General features: G+C 41.7%; 2 protein-coding genes across 3 annotated transcripts; both read left to right on the forward strand.

Moving 5' to 3' along the window:
- The first annotated feature begins 7,509 nt into the window (after nucleotides 1–7,509).
- Nucleotides 7,510–10,935, forward strand: c7h7orf78 (chromosome 7 C7orf78 homolog). Its single transcript, XM_070966766.1, has 4 exons — nucleotides 7,510–8,112; nucleotides 8,351–8,435; nucleotides 8,691–8,833; nucleotides 9,218–10,935. The coding sequence occupies exons 1-4, from the start codon at nucleotides 7,678–7,680 to the stop codon at nucleotides 9,302–9,304; spliced, it is 750 nt and encodes a 249-aa protein (XP_070822867.1). The 5' UTR covers nucleotides 7,510–7,677; the 3' UTR covers nucleotides 9,305–10,935.
- Nucleotides 10,936–11,165: 230 nt separating this feature from the next.
- Nucleotides 11,166–14,714, forward strand: arl4aa (ADP-ribosylation factor-like 4aa). Of its 2 annotated transcripts, none has more exons than XM_070966768.1 (2): nucleotides 11,166–11,405; nucleotides 13,246–14,714. In XM_070966768.1, the coding sequence occupies exon 2, from the start codon at nucleotides 13,347–13,349 to the stop codon at nucleotides 13,947–13,949; it is 603 nt and encodes a 200-aa protein (XP_070822869.1). In that variant the 5' UTR covers nucleotides 11,166–11,405; nucleotides 13,246–13,346; the 3' UTR covers nucleotides 13,950–14,714. The 2 variants fall into 2 exon arrangements, with proteins under 2 accessions (XP_070822869.1, XP_070822868.1); XM_070966767.1 differs by lacking the exon at nucleotides 11,166–11,405 and adding an exon at nucleotides 12,012–12,199.
- The last annotated feature ends 592 nt before the right edge of the window (nucleotides 14,715–15,306 follow it).

Below are 15,306 nucleotides of genomic sequence, written 5' to 3' on the forward strand. Positions count from 1 at the left end.
AAGTCCAAATTTCAGTCAAATAGACTGTGGACATCCCGATCCATTATCAAAAGCATGTTATTGCAAGTCAAAATTGAATACTTACTCAGGTCAAAATGCAACTAAAACAACTATAAAGCTTCAATTTTACATTTATCTTCAATGCAGAAAGATGAATCACTGTGAAGCAACATAAACCTAAATTACTTTATTCAGTTTGTGTCTGTTTTCTGTGTCATCTTTACGATCCAAACATGAAAAATATCCCCAAAAAACTCCATCAGTCTAATTACTCCAGCTGCTCTGTTATTCAGAGAAAATTAAAATAAAGTATCTGAATCGACTTCAGCCTGGAAAACTGCACCAAAATTACTGTTCTCTATTTCTAAAGGGGGGGAAAGCAGAGTGATGGTCTAATCATGGAAGCTCACTGCTGGCCAGCCTGTGATATTTCATTAGTCACCACTCCAAACCACTAAAACAGATGGTCCTCAGGCTGCAGTTTTCAGGGGAACAGCCTCAGCCAAAGAGTGGGATTTTGGATAAACCAGATATCACATTCACGTCTTTTCCAAACTGCTCGTTTCCATTCTCACGCTTGAGCTGCAGCCGGGCTCCTCAGATATAGAGTTTCACTGGCAGGAGCTGAGGAGCTCCGGAACAAGACACGGAGGAGGCAATGGCTCAATTTTTATTGTGAAAAACATGATTCTGGAGGTATTTTGAAAAAACTAAGCTTGACTTTGCAGTGACTGTCATTCAGGAATGAAGAAGAAGAAGCAGGTAATAAGATGTGTGTTATTTCAGTCAGTTTTGTGCTAATATGGATGAGATGCTCCAGTTCCCCCATGCAGTCTTTAAAGTCTACATCTGTGTACAGTCAGTTATAACAGGACTCAGATTTTATTTCTTGTGAGCTGCATGTTGCTTGCTGAAACAATTTAGAGCTACAGTTATCTTCACTATTGATGAATCTGCAGATTATTGTCATTTTGTTGTTATTCTAAAATGTAAGAACGTAATTCAAAAATGCCCCAAAGCTTGATGTGACATCTTCAAATGTCTCATTTTGTTTGTCACAACTTCTCAAACAAAGAGAGAAAAAAGAGAAGAAAGCAGGGAAAGCTCACATTTTAGAAGCTGGTACCACCAAAGTGGCATTTCACCTTGAAAAGTGAATCAAAAGATTCATAATTGATCAGACAGCTGCCTTTCAGTTTTCAACTGATGAACTAATAGTTTCAGATCTATTTTTTCTGTTTTCCTGTTGCTGTGTTTGATCGTTCAAAGGGGAATGAACTCTGCTGTAGAAGAAGAGACTCTGCTGTACATAGTCTGTGATTAACTATGAATAAACCTTTGGACCATTATTGTCTGGTCCAAGGAACCAATGGGAAGCTGACAGCTGTGCAGGTCGTAGACTGCTCCCGTCCTCCAACATGGAGGTGCCTGACCGTCTTGCTGACACACTCGTCTGCTCGCCTCCCAGGCAGAGGAGGGATATCAACCCTCCCTCATAAATCTCCTGGACCATCAACCTGCTAAGAGCCTGGAATTGCCATCAGGTAAAAGCCTTTCTTCCCGTCCTACACAACCAGCAATTAAATCTCAATCGGCCTTCTCCATGGAAAACCAAGTGAACATTTATGTACATGACGTGTTTTAGTTTGTAGCTTTCAGGTTAAATCAAGGGAACAAAAAAGTGGTAAATAAATGGAGATGAATGCCTCATTTAATGCTTAAATCCACACACAAGCTCATTTGTGCAATTTCTCTCATTGTAATCAGCTTTGCAGACGTGGGAGAAATGGCAGCGCTGCAGTGTCCTCAGGGAAATGTGATATCAGCTAAACCATGCAGGGGAAGCAAACTGTACATAATTACCTTAACCTGACAGGAAAACTGATAAATAAGTGAGAAACTCCAGTCCAAAACCATGTTCTGAAGATCTAAACACAAGTTTTACCTCTGTGTCTTCACTCACTGTTGTTTCTCGCTCCATCACCTGCATGAAAATAAAAAAACATCACCTGAGATGAATAATTCAGCAGCTGTAAGACTAAATCAGCGCTGTGATTTACAGCCCACCTGAGGCTGCTCATATTCAGTAAAGGGTGAAAGTACTTATTTAGTAAACAAGCGCCTTGGGATGATGGTGCTTCCCCACTGCCCTTGTTGGGCCCCTGTGGAGAAGATTTGGGCAACACCATGTAATGACTCCTCAGCTTGTGTCTTGGCTAACACGAGCACAATGTTTTGGCAACAGCAGTGGTGAAAGAGTGTTCAAAACGCCACTGAAGCTCATGTTAAACTCATGGTATGATGGGCAAAGCTGAAATCAAATCTCTGTGATTTGAGGTCAGTTTCAGTAAAAGTGGCTCCACACAGTGGAAAAAACGTCCACTACAAGTCCAGCATTCAACATTTTACACAGAAATACTGTCAGGAAAATGAACGTTCAGGCAAAATGAGCTGTGAAGTTCATGAATTAAAATGACTCATTGTGAAGAGGAATAGAGTTTTGCTCTTTGGACTTACATGTTTCAGATCTGCTTTTTAATATGCTTATTTTGGGGTATTTGATGTCTTTTTCGGATAGAGAACAGCAGAGAACTGGCAGGAAATGGAAATGACAGACAACAAAGGCTTTTCCAGACTGAGCATGATGAACCCAGAGGCTCCCAGATCAGCTGAAGAAGGACAGACGTTAGAGAGGAAGAGGAGAAAGATGGAAAGAGGGTCTCTGTGAGGCTGCACGGCGGGGCTTTGAGCTCAATTCTAACATCAGCATATGATCACACTGATGTACTTACCACATACATCATCTGAAGTTAGCATGCATGCTAACATTTTCTTACGAACAATAAGCACAAAGTACAACTGAAGCTGATGAATTCCATCAGTTTTGCAGGTATGATCATCCATCCATCCATCCATTATCTATACCGCCTATCCCTTTCGGGGTTGCGGGGGGCTGGAGCCTATCCCAGCTACAATGGGCGAGAGGCGGGGTACACCCTGAACCGGTCGCCAGCCGATTGCAGGGCAGGTATGATCATGAATAAACAATATTTCAGGGCAATCTAACCAGTAGTTGTTGACATACTTAAACAAAGATAAATACTAGCAAGAAGTTATCTCCTGTTTTAAATGTAAAATCTGATTCTAAAAGGTATTTCAGAGGCTCAGACAGCTCAGTTGCTTTACGTTCCACATCTGGAGAGCAACAGCACATCAGAACTGCTGAGGGTGGGCTTGTTTTGTGAACCTCTTTGTCTTTAGTTACTGTAGAGGACAAAGGTGACCTCAGAGCAGCTGGGTCATGACACAAGCTATTCCTGCTTCCACCCCCGACATCCAGCCTCCCGTCACATACCCCGACCCAGACTGGCCGCTCAACACTCTGTGCCAACAATGCAAACAATGTCTGCACTCTGATCCAGTAACAGGCTAAACCCCCTAATCCAGTCAGAGCCACACATCACTGAGGACTGTAACAGCAGTGATAAATGGAGTTAGAGATGAGCTCAGCATGAAAGTGGAGTCTTAGAAGTTACAGAAACTCACCTCTTTTAAACTGATAGCCAACAATTACACTGGCAGAAACACATATACAGGATTTACACACTCATCTGTGGTACACTTCGAGCTGTAGCGCAAAGATCACGAAATGTGTTCCACCAAACATCCAGTGTCAGTTTTTAGGTTTTCATGCAAAAATCAATCAATCATATGTCAGGTTGCATAGAAATTTGTAGGAAAAATTACACCACTGTATGTTTATTCTGTCAGCTTTGGTATAATTAAAGCTTAGAGGGGTGATTTTAGTCCAAATATCTCATTAAGATGAGACAGTGTTACACAACTTCAAGTTTACTTTGGAGAAGTCTCAGTTTTGTGTTTGAACAAAGTAAGTATTCCTCTATAATGTTAAATATTCACAAACAATCAAGGTTAAAGTTCATTACAGTCAAAAAATCTGCCAATCTCTTTATCTGGACAATGAGGGCGTGATCACTTTTGACTGACAGTGCTGACAGTATCAGCAAACAACCAAACATTTTGATTTAAATGTTGCCAAACTCTGATTGGCACACGGGAACATGTGACATCACCTTTTCTGAACATGGAAAATGGTGCGTTCATGTACCGTAGGACAAGATCGCTCATAATGTGAACCTGGTAGAGAATGTTTCCAGTGCCTTTAAGTCCAGTCAAAAGATGGCAACAAAACTATTTTTTAGCTATAAATTTCAACCAAAATGGATTTTTATGATGTATTATTGTTTCATAATGTTTCAGTTGAAGTTTTCCTGTTTTGGGGATTATTTTCCTGTTCCCGGGTCTGTGATTTCCCACCCTCTGGAAATTTGGAATCATTTACAGAAGCTAAAGTAGATGTGGGGATGAAGAGAGATGGTGCTCTGTTAAAAGTAAAAACTGGCACTTCATCATAACATGACACACCAGAAAAACAAAAGTAAGAGTTTTTGATTTATCTCATTGATGCAGAGCGTACCCCTCCTCCGTCTAAGCTCAAACAAAAGCAAAGGGAAAAGGAAGGAAGAGCTTTTGATCTGGAAATCTGCCTTGCCTCAGTAACAGCGTTCAAACAACAGTAAAAACAGATGGAGGTCGTGACACACATTCAGATATTGGAAAGGTCTATAAGAGAGTCAGAAATGAGAGCAGCAGTTTCGTCTGCTCAGTCTTTGATCGTCTGTTTCATATAGTTTCTATTTCCCTCAGCTGTTACGTAGCTGTAACTTACAAGCTCCTGTGTCTTACAGCGTGATTTATCTGTGGCGGTTTGTCTCTTAGTGTTCAAACAACAATGCAATTAGGCTCCATCATGCGGTCAGAGTGACATGAAGATGTTTCTGAGGCCAATGAAAAGCAGGGTCAACCTCAGCATCTCGGGCTGTCACGTCTGACAAAAAGCTCCCGTAATTGTTTCAGCCGAGCCGCTGACTGCACGGTGGCTGTAAATGTCACTGGAAACAATGGTAGGAGTATTTCAGACACAGCGCTGAGGAGCCAGAGGTCGAGAGGAGCCTCTCCCGGTTTAACAGGGCCAGCGAGGTCGGCTCCTTCACAGGCCGTTTGGTCTAAGCTCAGGTTTCCTGCTGCCTTTGCTCCCTTGTGTCAGCTGTCTGAGTCGGTGACTGCTGCAACAACTGTGTGGAAAAACTCTGCTGCATACAGATCAGTGTTTACAGAAGAGGAGCTCCTCTGCTTACAGTCTGGATCTTGTAAATCACAGCTATGACCTCTGATGGTGCTGCCTCTCTACTGCAATTACCTCTCGTAACACGTTTGGTCCAACACAGTGACTGAGAGAGTCCAGGTCTACAGTGACTCTTTAGCTGTCCATGCAACAGGTTTTGGCTTTAGTTAAAAAGAATAAGAAAAATATGAGCAAGATTGAGTAATTGAGTAATAAGCAATTGAGTAAGACAATCACAGTCACCGTGGACGATGTAAAGCCCTGAACGCAGTGACGGTGCCCTTGCAGAATAGTGTCAGGAAACTTTTCATGTGGGGAGTCGAGCCTTCGAATTAAAAGTCTCCGCCAAACAAAAGGGAACAGCTGCTGGCTTGTTTGCGTTCATACCATTAGCGACCAGGTCAGGTTTAGGGTAACTTTTCAGGGTGTACATCTCTAGCTCGGCCAATGGCAGACTCCGGTGAGTCAACCTAAGACAAAAACTGAAACTGCTGACAGATACATCTTAGCTATTGGTGATCTAAGAATATTGATTAGTGCAATTTAAACTTGATGACACATTAAGGGTAAGAATCTTCTTTCTTGGCTGTACTGAGTACACATGTAAGAACTGCGTTGCTTTCCAGACTATTTCCCTGACTTTTCTTGCAGTTTAGTGAGTAGAAATCTCGTATGTAGCGATGGTAGACATTAAACAGCTTTCTTTTCCAGGGTGGTTGCAGCATGGATCTGGAAGAAGCATCATCTCTACGTAAAGCCCTGGCTGCCTCTGGAGACTCTGTACATACTGTAAACGTTCATTATGCTGGTAAAGCACAGGGGGTAGTTTATCTCATACAGTACTTACTTATCCCTCTCAGTCTACATGACAGCCTGTTTACCTCTCTGCCTTGTTCTGCCTCCTCTGCCTGAGATTGAATTTAACAACCAAAGTGTAGAAAAGGAGATCACTGCGGAGTGAACTGACTTCTGTTAAAAGAATTAAAGCGTCACTGTGTGATCTGTTCTCTGACTGCCACCACCTGAGTCATATGCTGCCATCTAATGGAATTCTTGTGGCATTACAAGTTCATACTATTGTATCTGTCACTTGTGAGCATATTACACAAATCTGCAGTTGTGGAAAATAAATATGCACAAGTATAGTTTCAAGGCATTTGTACTTTACTTGAGTATTTTCATTTTCTTTCCACTTAGTGTACATTTGTGACCCCTAACAAAAAATGATTTTTTGTGAGTCTAATCAAAAGAAAGATTTTCCGTCCAAACTTCTCAGATGGTTTCATTTAAACATTTAATTTTAAAAGTCGTTATTTATTGTTACCCCAAAAAGGCCATCAGGATTTATTGTACCTTTTTCTTCTTTCCCACCCTTTTAATCATCTCAGGTTTATCTTGTGACCTTTTGGAGGAGACCTGACGCTGAGGTTGAGAACCACGGTACTGAACTACCTAACTGTCTATAAAATGGTTCAAACTTGCTCCACCTCGAGCAGTTACAACAGCAAAAGGCTTCACGCATCAGAATTATAACCTTATGTCATGTATCTGTCACATTTTTCCACAGAACAAGTACTTTTGATACTTTAAGTACATTTTGCTGATAATACTTTTTTTTTATGTATAGTAATGTATTGGTAAGTACTTCGTCCACCCCTGGAGACCTGCAGTCACTCCCTGGAGGTTTACATGACCTTAAAGCTGCTGTATGTGATATTGGATCTTACTAATTACTCTGATGACATAAGTTCTTGTTGTGGAAATGTGGGACAATCCTTGCTTTTAAATACTCTCCTCCTGGAAGACGGGACATGTCTGAAGAATTTAAGTCAGTTTTAAAGCTTCTGGAAAATCCTGGTCAACACATTTCTTCTGAAATTATTGTTTTTACTTTATGACCTCCACCATGTTTTCAGTTTGTTTGTTTGGTTGTTTGTCAACAGGATTACAGAAAAACTGCTGGCCTGACATTTATGAAGCTTGGCAGAAAGGTGCAGCATGGGCCCAGACAGGATCAGATTAAAAACACACATAATCTCCTGTATCTGTAAATGAATAGTCTACCTGCAGCAGTGTGTTATTAAATGGATTGGTAGCTACAGTAGACGCTTTTCAAGATGCCATGATTTCTTCCACTCAGAGGACACTTTGTTTGCACTGTTGCTAAGTTCCTGTATTCGCTGAATGTCCTACTGAGCTCAGCCCAGTTCTTTTATTTAAGAAGACAAAAGGTGCTCGTTACCAAGCAGCACTTTGTATGAGTTGTGTTGTGTCTGTAATCAATGCTCGTACCTCTGTTTGCCACTCTGCTGGGGCTACCATTGTGTTCCTGACATATGAACAAACAGTCCAACAAGTTCAGCCTCAAACTCTGTGGATTTAAACTTGTCAGCCTCTAGAAGACAGGTCAAGAGACGTCCCTATGAAAGTCAAGGTAAGCAGATACCTTAAATGTCCATCAGCAAACCAAAATGGGCCCGCGTGGCTTGTTACCTCCGCTGTCATCAGTCTGCTTTGAAGATAAAATTAAATTCTCTGCAAGTCAGAAACTCTCTGTTGCAAGAAGCAAATGTTTCAGAGTCTGTGAGGCTGAGAGTCAAAGCGACGTGTGGAGCATCAAGCCACCAGACTTCTCTGTTAAGATGTACAGATCTCTGTCAGTGCCTCAAACGAAAGGCAGAAAGACGCATTCAAATGTAGCTGTACCTCAGCCTGATGAAACAAAGAGGAGAACTGGAATTTTTCTAGAAAAGCTTTTACATGAGAGTTACCGAAGAGAAGATCCACCAGAGTTCATCACATCACACAGGCCTCTTGATGCTCTGCAGTCTGAGCTGACCTTCGTCCGGACAGGGAAGTACCATTCTGGACCTTACAGGAACCCCAAACCTCACGACTTCAGACCGGTCAGTGCAAAAACAAAAGGTGCTTTCAGCCCTCTCTGGGTTTGTCATGTGTGTCTTGAAAACAAAATGGTGATAAACACGATACAAGAAAGACAAGCAGGATCATCTCTCTTCACCTCAGAGGGCAGCACGCTTCTCTGCAGTTTGTATTTTTTACTTAAACCACTAGATGGCAATAAACACTACAGGAAAGAAAGAATAATAAATCTAACTTCTGGCTTTTTGTGACTGACTTCAGCTTGATGAGGACCTTCCAGACATCGTTACTACATATGAGAGAGATCCTGGTAACCTCAAATTAAAACTAAAGCACCTGGACATCAGTAAGTGGATTAACCTTTGACATTTCTTTCATTCATTGTCTTGAAGTTCTGAATGTTTCCATTTTGTATCTGAACTGTCCCACAAGCATTTATTGACACAAATGCATGTTGTGTCAATGGCTGTGCTGAAATGAACAAAGATGTGTATTGATTTTTAAGGAGGGCCGAACATCATGTAAAAGCTTGTTTCAATACATTCTTAAATATGATTATAGGCCCAAAAGACTGGATGAATCAATACATTTTCTTTTCCAGTTGGGACCACCAGATCTGAGGCAGACTTTACATTAAGGGACATCAAGACAAGGATGGACACCCATAAACCTGCAGAGGCCAGATGGGATGTGAGGCTCAAACTCCCAGAGCCACCCTGGCCTCCAAAATCAGCCTCCTATACTGTCAGTAGCATCATATCCACATCAACTTTTCACGACTACACTCCAGACGGAGATACTGCAGTTTTTACTCCAGCATTTTCATTTGACAGCTAGTTACATTAAGATTAAGATTTCACATAATGAATTTCTAAAATATTATCCACTGTTATACATTAGTAGCCGTCACTACATGAAGTAGTTAAAATGAGCTCCACCTCAACCAACTATAACACCAACAACAATGATCCAATTCCAATGAGTAGTTTTACTTTTGAAACTTTAAGTATAGATTTTTTTACTTAAAGAAATGTTGAAAATGAAGGACTTTACTTGTAGTAGAGTACTTGGATTAATGACAAAAATTTTTTTTAAATCAATATATTACACATGCATGTTGTTCCACAGAGACATGGACGAAGAAGAGGAGTGTACAGCGCCTTCTTGGACCGTGTGGAGGACAAACTCTCAAGATCATGGAAAAACACATCCTGATTCTCTCTTTTTAAATTCATTTTATATTTTTACATGTGCATTTTTAGCTTCTTTAAAGCGTGTAATATGTATATTAAGCCATTGGAAAAAGTGCTGAATAAGCATTAAATTCCAACAAGCAGACTGATGTAAAACAAAACATAATAATTAGATGTAGTTATGATCATGGAATAAGGCAAAAAGCTAAGTTTGCAAGCTAATGATACTTGTGAACTTTTACTGAAGTAAGATTTTACATGCAGGGGTTTTATTTAGAGTATTTTTACACTGTTGTTTTGGTCCCAAAGGAAAGGATCTGAAAACTACCACCATTAAACACAACTGAGAGCTCAAAATGAAGTGAAAAGGAGTGAGCACATCTGACACATTCAGATTCTTATAGCTTTGAGCTTATGGCAGAAGGCATGCAGTGACTGCAGTGTCATGGAGGTCATCGCACCACATTATGAAGCCCACTGGTCCACCGACAGCTGCTTGTTTGGTACTCCAACAATTATAAACATGTGTAGCCTGCACATGTTCGGAGCATATCTGAAAGAGTCATCTGTGCATAACTTGCAGACTAAATATAAAATGAAAGGATATCAGTCACTGTATTAAGCCACGTGACCTGCAGGCTGCCATGTGTTTTTCTAAGCTCACTGCAGCATGGCTAATAGTAAATAGTCTATTTACTAATGTCAGTTTTCTTTGCCGTGCTGTGCAGAAGTCTGATGGCAGTTTGAGAAAAATACTGTCAAAGGAAGAGTTATGAAAAATGCTTGCAACACATTAAATTTCATCCAAGTCTGTCCGACAAACCCTCTCTAAAGGAAGCTGTAAGAGTTTAGCACAGGACTACTTAAACATACAAATTACAAACAAACCCATGAATAAAACTTATGAGTCATACCACCTGGAATTGTTTATAAATGACATTATCGGTGCAGGTTTTAGTTGTTTCTTGTTACTTTTCATTACATTATTTATGCAGTTTTTACGAAACTTTCAGAGATATTAAGAGTGGCCAACATGACTTAAAATGGACCATATGTAACTTGTTTTATTAGCTATGTAGGAAAAATACTGTACACAACATAGGATTTAGGCTTGGTACCAAAATATTTAATACTTAGTATAATATGGAGGCTATAAGCACATTATTTTCAGACTTCTTCATTAAATTTAGCACAATAAAGTGGTTGGAAATGGGTCAAGAATCAGATTTTAAGATCAAACTGAAAATGATCATTGACCTGTAAAAGCTATAAATGCTGATAGAATAAATGTTAAATAATTCTGTCATTATATTATTGGTATTTGTGTATAAGTAAAGGACTACTGGTCTGTGTTTTGTCTTCTATTCACCTTTCTCCTTGTGAAAGTAAACAAAACCACGCAAACCATTGTGACCTGAAACAGTCAGGAAAGACAGAGCTTATATAAGCCAGAGGCTGGAGGGCCAGTTTCTAGTGATGTGCTGTCCACGAACGAGCCGGCCTTTTGAGCCGGCTCCTTTAACTGAGCGATGAGAGCTGGCTACCATCTGAGTATCAATCAATCTTCTTTCTTTCTTTTTGTATAAGTTAATACAAGACAGGATAATGTTATGATCTCATAAAACATTTGTTAAATACGATCCAGAAATGTCTCATTTTTCTTCATGGATGATGCTAAATAATGATATTCTGGAAATTATAAGGGTTATGAGGTATATGAGCATATGAGCACTCACACCAATCATAGGTAAAAACATTGGTAAACTGTGAAGAATTCTAAAATCCAGGAGTGGTACTGAATGAAGCCGAAAGAGTCGACTCTCACTGCTGATCTGAGCCAAATGATCCGGCTCGCTAAAAGAGCCCGACTTCCCATCACTACCAGTTACTGTTTGTTATCCTTCACGCTTGATGGGCTGCAGTCAGCGTGGTGCTTTTCCTGCTCTCCGACCAATCATTTCAAAGAAAAACACACGGATGAGGACGGGGCGGCGCTGTTTCTGCACGCGCGCGCACACACTCATACACACGCACGCGCGCACACACACACACTCTTTCTCTCTCCACTAACACAACCACAGACTGAGGAAAAACACGCTGACTCACCGGAGTCTGAATCAACGGTAAGTTAGCTGACTAACTTACTTTTAAGGGTAAACTGATGTTTGCCAACGACTACTAGCTCACCCACGCGCACCCCGGAGCGTTTCCACGCGGTGTGAATGTCCGTTTATGGTTTAATGTGGGCGACAAAACACCGCGCATTGTAGACCAGCTGGTTTGTGTTTGGAAAAGCCATAAGTATATTTTGTGCTCTTTCTCTCTACTTTTTCTGTCACAATCGTTTATCTGCAGCTTGGTGTTACGCTACGTTTCTACGGAGTCATTAAATGTAAAAAGTACATTGTGAAACATGCAAGTATACAACTTTAAAATGAAGTGTACCTTTGCTGCTTCTCCGGTCCTTTTTTAGTAAAGAAAACTACCTTCGAGCACATTGACTATAACCTGTTTGCGGATCAATAACGTTAAAATATGGATATCAAAAGTAAGATGGTATGACAGGCAGAGCAACAGGTGATCCTGGTTCCCGGGCAGACGCGTGATTGACAGACGTATAAGCCAATCAGCTGGCAGAGAACGCAGCGCACGCACCAATCGCGTGCGCCCACAGTGTTGGTGTGGGCGTCGATCCGGGCTGACAGCAGTGTCATCAGCGGTGGATCCACAGTGGGACACCGCGGACAGGCGGGGAGGGCGTCTCTGTTTCTGGGGAAGGATTTTCCGTCGTCGTCGTCGACACACGAGGCGGAAACACACCGTGAGTTGAATTCGGGCAGCGTAGAAGCTGGAGAGGACCGCGGCTGTGCTCGCAGAGGATTTAGATTTCATGTTTCTCAGCAGATGGCTCAGACTGGTAGGTAACCAGTTTTGGACTGGACATAGAAATGCACGCGCTCACCTGCCCTGTAAACGTTGTCGGTTCCCTGTAAATCTGATCTCATATCCGGATAAAATAGTCACGACAAACCCTGCTGCGTTTTTAATTCAATTCAGATCCAATGTTATACTACATTTACAATGAAACATGGCAAAACTAGCAAACAGGCCTCTATGGGAATGTCACAGTCACACCATATGAGATGACGAAATTAAAGTTAGCACAGTAAGGTGGCTTTAAACTCTTTATTGTGTGACTTTCAGTATGAAGTGAAGTAAATGAAAGTCATTTTCTGTCACTGTACTTTGGATCATGCTTTGGCTCTGTTACAACCAGGTGATACACAGTATCAGTATAATGGCACTGCGATATCAGGTTAGATATAGTATATTGCTCCAAAGTCTTTTCCTGGTCATAAAGGATGTGTTATAGTTAGTGATGCACAATTGTGGACTTTGAATAATGCCCTCATCTGCTTGGTCATCACCCACATTCATATCCATTCCTTAGGAAATTGTTGCATGTGAAAATATTCTATGACGGAGCCAGAAAATAACCGTAAATCATCATTAACATGTGTTTTACACTGCTCACTTGCCATTGCAGATTATGTGATGGCTGTCTAGCTCCCCATAACATTACCCATAGTGATTCGATCCACTGTTATTAGCATGCAGCTTTAAAGTGAGACGGTAACTCATGAAAGACGACTCACATCGATCAGCCTTACTTGGTCTGGTATGACCAGTAGCTTACGGTGGCTTATGTTAGCAGACCTTAGATAAATATTGTTATATAACTTAATTTAGTTTGTTTGCTTTATGGCTCTGCTCTACATTTTAGCTCACATAGATGACCAAAATAATCAAGTCTTTAAAGCAACAGAATCAAGAGAATCTTGGGAAATGTAGGGAAACATTGAGGTGCCATTATCCTGTAAATACCACTTATGGCCACTTTAAGTGCTGCTGCTTCTGTAAGCCTGTGTTTGCCCCACACTAACATGTGCAGTATGCTTTCAGGTAATTGCTGCAGTCATTTTGGAATATCAGCGGCTCTGAGGATTATTGCTGGACCACTGGATCAAATCTCCCACATCGCCAGTCCTTCCTCATGAGGAAAGATGGGGAACAGATTGTCAGAGCAACCTAGCCTCATCTCAGGCATCCCCTTCTTCCAGTCGTTCCACATCGCCATCCTCGGGCTGGACTCGGCAGGGAAGACCACCGTTCTGTACAGACTGCAGTTCAATGAGTTTGTGAACACGGTGCCCACCAGAGGGTTCAATGCGGAGAAGGTCAAACTATCTCTGGGCGGCCACAGGACTGGGACGTTCCACTTCTGGGATGTAGGCGGCCAGGAGAAGCTTCGCCCCCTGTGGAAGTCGTACACGCGATGCACGGACGGCATCATTTTTGTGGTGGACTCTGTGGATGCAGAGCGCATGGAGGAGGCCAAGACCGAGCTCCATAAAATCGCCAAAACCTCCGAAAACCAGGGGGTGCCGCTGTTGGTGGTGGCCAACAAGCAGGACTTGAGGCACTCTTTGGGACTCGCTGAAATTGAGAAATTGCTGGCGCTGAAAGAACTGGGCCCTGCAACTCCCTGGCACCTGCAGCCAGCCTGCGCCATCATAGGCGACGGACTCAGGGAGGGCCTGGAGAGACTCCATGACATGATCCTGAAAAGGAGAAAGGTGCTCCGGCAGCAGAAGAAAAAGAGATAAACTTGTCGCGAGAAAGACTTGTCTGCTGTTATTTGTGAAGGAAGTGAAGGATATTCTCCTGGGTGGACATGGGCGTCCACTGCAGGTCCAGATTCAACACACTGAGTTTTATCAGTCCACAGTTGAGATTTAGGAATCCCGGTCTTGTGATGATGCTGTTGATCAGGAAGTGACAGTACAAGGAATACAGTATGAAGATGAGAAAGGTTCAGATATGTGTGGATATGCTATAAAGAGTTTAAATGGATTAAAAAGCAGTGAGGGTTTGGGGTCTGGAAGGGTGATAGAAGTTAAGGATGCTGTATGTTTCATGAGCGGCGAATCGCTGTTCCAGACAATATTACCAAAAGTAATTTAAGCAAAGGCTTTGAGTAGTTGAAGAGTTATTTGGTAAATGATTGATCATTATTACGCCAGATGGGTAATGAAATATACATCAGTATGATTTACTGTTTTTTATGTTATTAGAACTTGTTGATTTTTTACACTGGACTTTCTTTGTCAAAGAAAAGTATTATCATGCATTATCGCATTATTATCGATTTGTTTGCTGGCTTATATCGCTCGTTTTTTAAAAGCACTTTAGATTATCACTTCATATGAAGTTTACAGTTTTTAAATAGAGCATACTGTGTTGGATTATACAGAAATGTTTGAGCAAAATGCAACAGATGCTACTGTAGTTGGTCCACATTGGCCACGTTGTCATTAGACAGGTTCTGCATTATGTTTTGCTTAATAAAACATATTTAGAATAATGTTGATGCTGGTGTGGAGGGTATTATTACGTCTGCTTTGATATTCAAGAGCTTGGATTTAAAAAGCAGGTACTCATAGACGTTCAGGATTGCAACCTTCAATTCATTTGGGTGGTAGCAGGCTTGAGCTTTGGAGCTTCTTTGAATCCGCAGAGAGGGATGATTATTGAGACAAGCAGAAAACATCTGTCAGTGCCCTTTAGCCAGGCACCAAACTACCAGTTACCCAGGTGGAGCTGCTGAAGACCTGAGATTACAGGGCTAGTTGATCGTTCACGTGTGACTGTGATGCAACTGACCCTCTTAAAAAAAAAATATTTTTACACAATGATTGTGTTGACACAGGCGCACACCCAACACCTGAAGCTCCGTTCAGATGTTTGTGTGGGCATCAGTGAAGCCTGATGCGAACATCCAAAAAACAATCCAAAGCTCTGCACAGGAGCAAAGCTTCGATGTCTTCCCACCGCAGGCGGCTCAGTCTAAAGGGTTAATGGAAGCAGTGATGCGTAGCGGCGTAGACGGCTCGTCCTCAGGACTCAGAAATGTTGTCAGTTCAGTCTGGAGGCCAGACCCAGAACAACAGGCTGGGACAAGAG

Source organism: Chaetodon trifascialis, chromosome 7 (genome assembly GCF_039877785.1).
Source record: "Chaetodon trifascialis isolate fChaTrf1 chromosome 7, fChaTrf1.hap1, whole genome shotgun sequence".
In the NCBI taxonomy this organism is placed as follows: Eukaryota; Metazoa; Chordata; class Actinopteri; order Chaetodontiformes; family Chaetodontidae; genus Chaetodon; species Chaetodon trifascialis.